The sequence below is a fragment of the Rhinopithecus bieti genome, unplaced genomic scaffold (genome assembly GCF_001698545.2).
Source record: "Rhinopithecus bieti isolate Rb0 unplaced genomic scaffold, ASM169854v2 scaffold_5840, whole genome shotgun sequence".
Taxonomy (NCBI): domain Eukaryota; kingdom Metazoa; phylum Chordata; class Mammalia; order Primates; family Cercopithecidae; genus Rhinopithecus; species Rhinopithecus bieti.
The window spans coordinates 97,601-108,244 of record NW_016804838.1 but is presented as its reverse complement, the minus strand read 5'-3'; the positions used below and the strand labels follow the sequence as shown (position 1 = coordinate 108,244).

Here is a 10,644-nt window from a genome sequence, read left to right as displayed (position 1 = left end):
AACCCCAAAACTGCCAGACCCCCAGCACCACCAGGCCCCCCAAAACTGCCAGACGCCCAGCACCGCCAGGCCCCCTAGCACCGTGCACCAGAATATCAGCAAATTGTGTGAGGGAATGCAGGAGACTGTTCGGGAAGGAGGTCTGCGGCCTGGGCTGAAGTCTCCAGCACAAGACCAGACCCGACATCGTGCACATTCAGCCAGTGTGAAGGGCCAGGAGGCACCGGAGGTGGGGACAGAGGGCAGCCAGTCCAGGCCGGCTGGAGGGCCCCTGCCGAGCAGGAGAGAGGCCTTCGTGGCCCTTGCTGGGGCTCCGGACATCCAGACCAGGGTGCCAGCTCCCCTCAACCACCTGCCTGCTGCACCCCAGGGTCTACAAGTACCCCAGCGTCCTCCTGTGGGGCCTTGGAGCCTGGGCTGCCAGGAAGGGGCAAACCCAGCTTCATTCAGACTCTGCCTGGAACAGCAGCAGGAACTAGGCTTCCAGAAGCCCAAGGACTCCCTGGACCCTGAAGTTCCTCCTGGATGAGTGAATGAACATCCACTCCAATTCTCTTATTCCCTTCACTTCCCGCTAATAAATGAAGTCTTTTCCCTGCAGCCCGGACCTGTGGCCTTGGCATTGCTCAAAGTGTCCTCGCCCACAGGGCACACAGTGCCCCACCCCATGCCAGACTCCACAGGAGGAAGGCAGGAGGGGACGGAAGTCTTGGGGTTTCTGTGCTGAGGGATGCTTGTAGCCGCGTGTCATCTTAGGACAGTGCCCTCCCCCACCCCCAATTCAGCCTTCAGGAGACCACAGCTCCCACAGACCACTTGACTTCAATCTCTCGAGATGCTGAACCAAAGGCCCCAGCAGAGGGGTCTGAGCCCTGTCATCCCTGGCCACTGACTGACACACCGGGCCCAACACCCGCTGTGCAGGAAAGAACGCTGGACTCTGGGCAGGGGAGCCGCCCTCCATACCCAGGCCCCAGCAGCACCTGCAGTCTGGACAGGGCAGGGCGGGAAGTTGGGGGCATGGAGACAGATGAAGGGTTTGGCTCTGATACCCACCCCTCGGGGCCCTGCTTTTCCCACTCGGGTGGGCAGGGGCTGGGGGCAGCGGGTCTTTAGTACAGGGGTAGGGTCAGGGGTAAGTCAGTGCTGGATCCGGGCAGAGGAGAGCGCCCAGGGCCTGCCTGTAGGTCTCGGCCTTTACCGCACTCCCTGCCTCGCCCACCTCCCCCAGCAGTGCTCAGGTGATCACCCACCCGCCACTCCCTCCCATACCTCTGCACCCTGGCACCCCAGCTCTCCCACCCCCGCAGGCGCTCAGGCGCTCACCCATCCACCGCGTCTCCGCAGCCAGGTTGCCAGGGTCTTGCGCACAAACTCCCCCAGGCAGTCCACGAGGGCGTGGACCATGGCAGGCTGGGCCTGCCTCACACAGTCCACGGCCAGCCCTGCGGCCACCGCATACAAGGACACCACCTTGCCCCACGTGATGCCTGCAGGGAGAGAGATGGTCAAGACCAGAACTTGAATCCCGCCCACGGGAGCACTTAAGGAAGCAGCTGGGCCGCTCTGAGCTGCTGTCGTGCTTGCTGTCCAGCTAATGACCAGGGACCCTCCCAAGGGGGACCACTCCCCGACAGGACGCCTGGCCAGCTGGCCGCCTGTCCACCCTCTCAGGTAGTTCTCGGGGAGGCAGGTTTCTCGGACTCCACTGCACACCTGCCCAGCCCACGTCTGTGGAGGAGGCCGCAGCTACAATGGGGGGTGAGACGAGGGAACTGAGGGCAGCAGCCGGATGGAGTGAGCAGCCAGTGACCTCACAGTCAGCATCCCGCGGCAGCCTGTTCCCGCAGCAGGCCTGCCATCCAGATTTTACATATAAAGAAGCTGAGGCCTGCAGAGAAACCGCCTTCCCCAGACCCCTAACCTGCTGAGGCTGAACTGAGATGGAAGCCGCCTTGAAAGAGAAGACGAAAGATGGCGACGGGCGGGGGGGACAGAACAAAAGGCAGGACACAACGCCTCAACACGGACAGACATCTTATATATTAGCGAGAAAAGAAGGCTTTCAGAAGAACTACGAGCACAGAACGGGAACAGCTGATTCACACAAAAAAATTATAAATAAGAGACGCAAAACATGTTCACCTTCATTCATAACCAAAGAAAGGCAAATTAAAACAAGATGTGATCTATTGCATTAAAAGCTTTTAGGCAAGGCGCGGTGGCTCACGCCTGTGATCCCAGCACTCTGGGAGGCCGAGGCGGGCAGATCACAAAGTCAGGAGTTCAAGACCAGCCTGACCAACATGGTGAAACACCGTCTCTACAAAAGATACACAAAAAAATTAGCCGGGCGTGGTGGCACGCACCTGTAATCCCAGCTACTCGGGAGGCTGAAGCAGGAGAATCGCTTGAACCCAGGGAGGCGGAGGTTGCAGTGAGCCGAGATTGCACCATGGAACTCCAGCCTGAGCAACAGAACGAGACCCCATCTCTAAATAAATAAATGCTTTTAAATGGCAGTGTGAGGATTCAGGCAACTGCAAAGCCTTGTAAACCTTGGTGGGAAGCCCAGCTGGAGGGCACTGGCAGTATCTGAACAGCCACAAAACATGCCGCCCAGCAGTGGTCCCTGGAGGGAGTCAGCCTGAGGACACTGCACATGCAAAGATGAAGCACTGCTCTCCAGTCCCTCATATAGCAGCAAACCTGGATCTTTTATGAAAACAAAAATCAGCTCCAACAAATAGTCACAGACGTTCATAGCAGCCAATTCACAATTGCCGAAAGGTGGAAAGAACCCAAGTGTCCTCCAACAGATAAATAGATGCATAAGTGTGGTGGTCAGCCATAGAAGGCAGGCCGGGTGGGAGCCACCGCACCAGCATTTTTTTTTTAATAGGGTCTCTTTGGCTGGGCGCGGTGGCTCATGCCTGTAATCCCAGCACTTTGGGAGGTCAAGGCAGGTGGATCACCTGAGGTCAGGAGTTCGAGACCAGCTTGGCCGACATGGTGAAACTCTGTCTCTACTAATAATACAAAAATTAGCCAGGCGTGGTGGCACACACCTGTAATCCCAGCTACTTCAGAGGCTAAGGCAGGAGAATTGCTTGAACCCAGGAAATGGAGGTTGCAGTGAGCCAAGACTGCATCACTGCACCTCCAGCCTGGGCGACGAGTAAAAGTCAGTCGCAAAAGAAAAAAAAAAGAAAGAATAGGGTCTGCCTCTGTCGCCCAGGCTGGAGAGCAGTGGCACAATCTCAGCGCGCCGCAACCTCTGCCTCCCAGGTTCCAGCGATTCTCCTGCCTCAGCCTCCTGAGTAGCTGAGATTACAGGCCTGCGCCACCACGCCCGGCTCATTTTGTGTTTTTATTAGAGACGGGGTTTCTTCTTTTTGGTCAGGCTGGTCTCGAACTCATCTCAGGTGATCCAACCACCTCGGCCTCCCAAAGTGCTGGGATTACAGGCGTGAGTCACTGCGCCCGGCCATTTAAATTTTTCTTATAGTAAAACTATAATTAGAAGAATTATATAAAATTACATATATAGTTATAGAAATACAATTCAAATTCAAAGGAAAAAAAACTATTGCCGACTTTTAAATGGGGAGGAAAATGAGTTATTCCAAAGTCCTGAGTGGGAGCTTTGAAGCCCTCAATGAAAACAGCCAGAAACAACATTTGTTGGCCTCTGCCTTCATGGGAGGCTCCTGGGGCTGGAGACTTGGAGACCCCCACAGAGCCCTGCCCTGCAGCCGTCAGGTGGCTCACATCACTAGCCAAAGCCCCAGCCAGTGCAGGTTGTGCCGCCTGCCTGCAGTGGAGGGGCTGGGCTGGGTGCACACCCTCAGGGCTGCCTGCTAAGAGGAAGAGAGGGAGGAAGACCCAGGGGTCAGAGTGTGCAGGGATGGCTGGCATGGGAGGGGCCTCAGGCAGGGAGGCAAGGACATGTAAAGCACCTGGAGGCTAGAGGCTCACTCTATAGGCAAAAGGGCCCAGGAGGACTGGGATGGACAAAGGGTGAAGGGGATTGGGGGTGCAGCTGCCAGTGGGCCTGAGGGGCAGAAGGGAGCGGCCCTGCCCTAGCTCCCTAGTCAGGTGGCTCCGGTTCAGAAACCCGTTGCAGGTCACGCAGCTCCTGCGCTTCATTCAGCCTGCGCGGTTCCCCTCAGGCAGGTGGTGGTGTGGAGGCTGTCGCGTGGCCAGAGCCAGGCCTGCATGGGACAAGCCTGGGGCGCAAGGTGGGGTGGGGGATGTTGACCACAGGGGAGTCAGCTCCAGTTTTCCAGTGAAACCCACAAGACTTAAACTGAACTCTACACATGGTCCAAACCACCTGGTCGGTGCCCCCCAACATCCCCCGTCAGCTGTGTGCCCGTTCGTCCCGCCATCACCTTTCCCTTCAGCCCTCCCCGGCCTTCAGGCGTCCGCCCAGAACTAACCAGAGCCTTCCTAGAAACCGCCCCCACCTCAGGCCAGGCCCTGCTCAGGCAAGGCCGGGCGGGCAGGGGCATCCTGGCCCCATCCTCTCTCCCCGCCAAAGGGGGAGGCCCACCTCCGGGGCCTGCTCCACCTCCGGGGCCTGCTCCACCTCTGGGGCCCAGGCAGGCTGCTGCAGTCTCAGAAGTGACTGTTCCTTTTAAAGCCAGCCTGCGGCTCGTAAACCCAGCAGCCCGGAGACAGACACCGGCGGGGGAGCCAACCACTCACCGGCGTCGGCTCAGGGAGGGCCAAGAGTGGTCGTCAGCCCAGGACGCCTTCCACTCCTGGCTTCCTTCCTGGGCCCCACACGCTGCCTCCTCCGGGTGCCTGCCCAGGTTACCCTGGGGGAAGGAGGGGTGGGCACCAGCTCGCCAGCTCCTGCCACCGTGCTTTTGCCGGCCACTGTGCCGGGGACCCTGCCCCCTGCCCACCCGGCCCCTGAGCCACACCACCCGCCCACTCCCCAGCCCCTACCCATATGCACCCCCCGTCAACCTAGGTCTGCCCCATGACACGCCTCAGCCTGGCTGGGCCCGGCCCCCCACCATCAGCCCCACCGGGCTGCCATATGGGGGCCTTGGAGCCACACTGCCAAAAAGAATTCATTTACAGTCTCCCAGAGGAACACAGGAGCAGTGACAGAATCCAGGCTCTGAGGCCACCCCAAGGAGGCCCAGACAGGGAGTCTCGCCCGCACCCAGCTCGGTTCTGCCTGCTGACCCCACACCACAGCCTGAGGTCACTGCCCTCCCCAGGTGTGGCCTGAGGTCACTGCCCTCCCCAGGTGTGGCCTGAGGCACTCCAGTACATGCTGTGGCCACAAAACAAGCCTGGGGGCAAGACCAGACCTCGCCTGGACTCCCATCCCAGGACTCAGCCTTCCCTCTCCAGCAGCCTGCAGGGTCACCGCTGCGTCCCAGCCTAAGTCACTTCTGTCCAGGGAGGTCAGCAGTGATCAAGTGTGGCACTGGAGGGGCCGGACTCTGTCAGCAAACGCTGACAGCCCCCGCCGCCTTGGCCTCCAGCCAAGGGTGTCAGCCCCGCTCTGTCCCCAGGCTTCTGGCCGGCCCACCAGGGGTCAGAGGAGATGCCTGGGAGAGGAGCTAGAGGTCACCCCACGAGGGTGGGGTCTGCCTGAGCGAGAGGCCGTGGTCCTCACACTTCCGGCCTCTTCCCCTTGCCCTCCAGTGGGTGGAGGTCCTGAGGCCATCTGAAGACCCCTAGCTCTGAGGGTCCCCCGTGGTGTGGGATGCATCTCCCACAGCGAGGGTGTGGCTTCCTCTGGCGCCTCTGCCTGATGCCCGGCTCCTGCTGCTGTCAGGACTGCCCTGCAGACAAGGCAGCTGAGGCCACAGAGATGACAGAGGGCCACAGTCACACAGCTGATTGGCCACGGACCCAGACCAGCTCCCAGACGAGGGTGTGCAAGGCCTCCCTGCTGCTAGGGTCTTCCAAAAACCCACCCTGGGAGAACAGCATCCCCTCCTCCAAACTTCGGGGAATCCTGCTCACCCGGGGTTCGCTGGCCCAGAGCTGTGCCCAGCACCCGGACAGCACTTGGAAAACAGCTGAGGGATGTGCCGATCAGGGAGGTGCCACATCGGGGCCGGCGCACCACTCACCCCTACGGCAGCACCCAGTGCCTGCCACACCCAGGGGCGGCTCATAGCACGGGGTGCCAGGACGGGACCCAAGGTCACAGAGGTCAAAGGCAAGGGGCTGAGGTCTGCAGGGCCAGACCCGATGACACGGGCAAGCGGACAGAAGCCACACTGGGCAAATCCAGGCCGAGGCAGCTGGACAAGTGGACAGCAGGGCACCAAGCAGGGGAGACAAGCCCTGAGCCTCCTGTGGGCCTAGAAGCATGTGGACAGCCGGGAGCAGCAGGAGCAGGGAGGCGGGGCCAGGAGTTACCTCTCCAGGGTAGAGATGGGAGTGCCCAGGGGGGTCACAGGTGAGGCAGTTACAGCCAGGTGAGACGCACTGCTGTTCTCCGGACATCCCCGGGAGCCGGTCAGCTTGGACTTCCTGCCCCCATGCTGTCCCCTCTCCTGGACGCTGGAGCCCTAAAAAAAAAAAAAAAAAGATAAATTTCTGCCCTCCCTTGAGGCAGATGGGAGCATGGGGAGTAGAGAGCTTTTTCTGCATCTGGCTGTTTCTCAATTGCCTTCAGCTCAAAGTAATCCTTATGCCAAGGCAGCATCCTTTGGGGTGGCATATTCTGATGCTTTCACACTCCTGCCTTGGAGCCTGTGATCTCCCCATCATTCTGCCTTTGCTCCAGAAAGCCGTGCATGATGGTGCTGGGAGTCTTGCCACAGAGATGAGATTCCCAGCTTTGCCTGTTATCAGGGGTAACATCTCAGCCAAGGCCAGCCCCCTTCCTAGGCCTCAGTTTCCTCTTCTGTAAAGCAGAGAGGGGCATGGTGCCTACCTCCTGGGGGGCAGTTGTCTCGCTGTCGCCCAGGCTGGAGTGCAGCGGCCTGATCTCAGCTCACTGCAAGCTCCACCTCCCGGGTTTACGCCATTCTCCTGCCTCAGCCTCCCGAGTAGCTGGGACTACAGGCGCCGCCACCTCGCCCGGCTAGTTTTTTTTGTATTTTCTTTTTAGTAGAGACGGGGTTTCACCGGGTTAGCGAGGATGGTCTCGATCTCCTGACCTCGTGATCCGCCCGTCTCAGCCTCCCAAAGTGCTGGGATTACAGGCTTGAGCCACCGCGCCCGGCCTCCCGTGACTTCTGAGGGTCTATCCTAACAGCCTGGCAGCATCTACTCGGGAGCTGTCTGGGAAACCTGCTCCTGGCCACTCCTCGGGACACAGCACCACGCTATGAGAAACCCAAGCCCTGTGCGGGGGCCCCCGCAGGAACCCAAGCATCCCTAGGACATGCCACCCCACAGGACTGCAGGTCATGCAGCCTCACTGATGCTGGACCACGACCACCACCGCTCGAGAAGCCTGTGCCAGCTGCTCAGCAGGCACACCAGCCTGCAGAACCACAAGAGACCCTGAATGCTGTGGTGTGAGCCCACGCTGGTGGCTGGGCAGCTCCTGACACCTGCAGCAGCGAGATGGCACCGGTGGGCACTGGGCAGCATCAGGATGGTTGGAGGCCGGCTCGTGGGGTCCCTGTGAGCCTGAGCCAGACCCTAGATCCCTCCCTGAGGTCCCATGGGACGGGTAGGCTGGGCATACCTGCAGAGAAGATGTGGCCAGCCACGGCCAGGAACGCATCGGTCACCACAGGCTCAGACTGCAGGGAGATGTGCAGCTGACGAGCCACGTTGCGGTAGACGCTGGGCCGGATCATCTCCAGCTCATCCCCTGTGTGGTCACAAAGGCAGTGAGAGACAGCCCACGCCCCAGCTCCCTGGGACACAACTGGCTTGGGGCACACCCTGCACCTGACCCCACCTGACCCTGCTTGAATTCCAGCCTGTTCCTCACTTAACTTGTCTGATTCCCACCTCCACTTAACCCCATCTGACCTCCCTTGAGCCGTCCCCCAACCTTGGCCCCTAGAGACCAGGAGACCAAGGAAGTGCTGAGGGTGCCCCCAGTCCTGCCCCTCTAACGAGCCAGCCCCTAGGCCAAGCCGGCCAAGCCGGTGGGGCGGGAATCCTGCGAGAGCGTGGGCCGTGCCTGCTGGTGACTCACAGCCGACAGGCAGCCGAGCTGCCCAGAGCAGGAGGGACCAGGCAGGCGGCCAGAGCCTGACGTGGGGAGGGGCTGGGCAGAGAAAGCTTCGGGGTGAGAGCAGGGGGAAGCCCGAGAGCCTGGCTCAGGCCCTAGCATGGCTCAGGGACCGCTCAGGTGCAGAGGGTGGCTGTCCTGAGCCACCCGCACTGCCACACTCCCACCTGGGCTCTTGCTGCCAAGGGGACATGCTTGGAGGTGGCACTGCATCAGCCCCACCCTGGCAGCCGAGGACGGCCCCCTACAGGCCCACCGCCCCAAGTGCTGCCTGTGGCACCCTTGGCAGCAGCAGTGCACAGGCACAGGGCAGATGGTGCTGGCAATGCCACAGGGCCCTGGGATTGGGAGTCCCCAGCCCAGCCAATTCTCCAGCCAAAGCAAACAGGGTAATGCTGCTGACCGGACCATTCTGGCCAATAAAGGCGCCCTCATCCCCGGAGCCAGCTGCTCTGTATCTCATTAATTAAGATCTGGAACCAGAGCAGAGCCCAGGAGAGGCTGACCGGGGGTGGGGGGTGACATGGAAATTCCCAGGCCTGACCCTGTGGCTCCCAAACACAGACCTCCGGGCCGCTGCAGGCTGGCCCCAGACTGAAGGTGGGGACACAGCCCAGGCTTCTTCCTGTCTGTGCTGCCCGAGGGCAGGGAGACAGCACTGGCCTCGAGAGACTGACCCTGAGTAGCTATGAGGGCAGATGCAGGTCTGAGCTGTGTCCCTCCGGGGCCCCGCTGGACATCTGGGACTTCCTCTCAGCCATTCCAGGGGTCTGGCATCATCTTCTCAGAAGGCCACTAAAAGATCCCCTAGAGTCATTCTCAGAGTCTGGCTAGAGGCAGCAGCAGGTGGCAGGTCTCACGGAGTCCCACCAACCACCTCGCTCCCACCCAGAGATCTCTCCCTCCTTACGACCTAGGCCTCAGATGGGACTCCACCTCCTCCTGGAGGCTCTGTGCTGGCCCCCATGGATTCTGTCTGTACCCCACACACACTCCTGGGCAGGCCAGGTCTACACAGCTTTGCTCTCTGGGCCCAGCTCACCATGTAAAGGCAGGGGCCACCCACAGCCCACGCCAGCGTCAGCCTGAAAGGAGGCAGCGTGTCCCCTCACAGGGTCGTAACCTCCGACCCCGACCCCCTGCCTGGAGAGCCACCGATTCAGTTTCACCGCTGCTGTCACCTCCCCTTCCCGGGCTCGGCCACAAGCGCCCCATGTGCCCTCTTTGGGCACCTCATAAACATTCACAGGTGACGGCAGCAGCCCAGCTGTGAGGGGGCTGGACACAGCGAGGCTGGTCCCAACCTCTGCAGTCCAGACCTTGGAGACAGTGGGGGCAGTCAGTGGGCTGTGTGTGACCCCAGAACTGAGCAACCCCAGATGTCCTCACAGCACCAACGAATACTGAGGTTGTGGCTACCCAGCCCGGTGGGCGCAGTTTCCAATGGGGGGGCCTCAGAGGCCTTGGAATCCAGAGGGCAGCGGGCGGGAGGGCGGGATCTCAGCCAGTAACAGCAAGGATCTGTTTTCCAAAATAAACATCGGGACACGTGCTCCTACAAAGGGTTTCTGTGCCCAGCTGAGAACAAGGGTCACTGTGGAAGCTTAGCCACCCACTAATGGATTATTCTTTCTGGAGCTTTCTATTGTTTATGGCCAGCATGGCTGAAATCTGGGCTGAGCAAGCAGCTGATGGGGGGGCCTGTGGCGTGGGAGGCCTGAGAGCAGATCTGGGAGCACCCGCCTGGGTGGCCCTGTCCCGAGCGCCTGGTCGTCCCAGGCAGGGGGTGGGCGCCCCTGGGCCAGCCCCCTATCTCGGCCTCGGAGGGAGGCTGCGGCCCAGCAGGGGAGGAGGCGCAGCTGGGGTCCCACCAGGGCGCACTCACCCAGGCGCAGGAGCACCGCGCACACCTCGGCCAGGCGTCCCGGGACCGGCGCGGCGCGCTCGGGCGCGCTCCAGGAGAGGCCGGCGCGCAGTAGCCGCGCGTGCACGTACTCCCGGCCCAGCGCCTTGGCCTGGGCCACCAGCTCCTTGTCGGTGGGCGAGCGGTCAAAGGCATCCATGATCTCGGCGGCGAAGACCGAGGAGCGCCGCAGCACCTCCATGGCGGCGACGCGGGTGGGGGGCGCCGCACCTGCGGGCACAAGCGCTCAGCCGGGTGGAGGGAAGCGGCGCGGGGAACGGGGCGCGCGGGGCGCCGGGCTGGGCGTGGCCCTCGGGAAGGGCCGTAGCCGGCGCCCGGTCCGCTCTCGTTTTTTGTGCCCCAAATCTTTAAAAACCCAGCGCCACGTTCTTTCAGAGCCTCAATTCAGCCACAGACATTCCCCGCGGCTGCCAGGGAGCGGAGGGGCCGCGGGGAGACGGCGGGTTGCTCCGGGGCCGCCGGGCCCGCCCTCGAAGACGAGCGCGTGGGCGGCGGGGGCGGAGGGCACAGCCCAGCGCGTCCCCCACGGCGACCGCCCGGACCC

At 61.5% G+C, this 10,644-nt stretch overlaps 1 protein-coding gene across 1 annotated transcript in view; it reads right to left on the bottom strand.

The window, feature by feature from the left end:
* The window catches only part of BOK (BCL2 family apoptosis regulator BOK), a 12,448-nt gene extending 1,820 nt beyond the window's left edge, over positions 1-10,628 (bottom strand). The window contains exons 1-3 of the mRNA XM_017870683.1: positions 10,062-10,628; positions 7,679-7,807; positions 1,327-1,490 (exon numbers count right to left, since the gene is read on the bottom strand). Of these exons, the coding sequence (XP_017726172.1) occupies positions 1,327-1,490; positions 7,679-7,807; positions 10,062-10,281 (513 nt within the window). The 5' untranslated portion in view covers positions 10,282-10,628. The remainder of the gene's footprint in view (positions 1-1,326; positions 1,491-7,678; positions 7,808-10,061) is intronic.
* Positions 10,629-10,644: the final 16 nt, after the last annotated feature.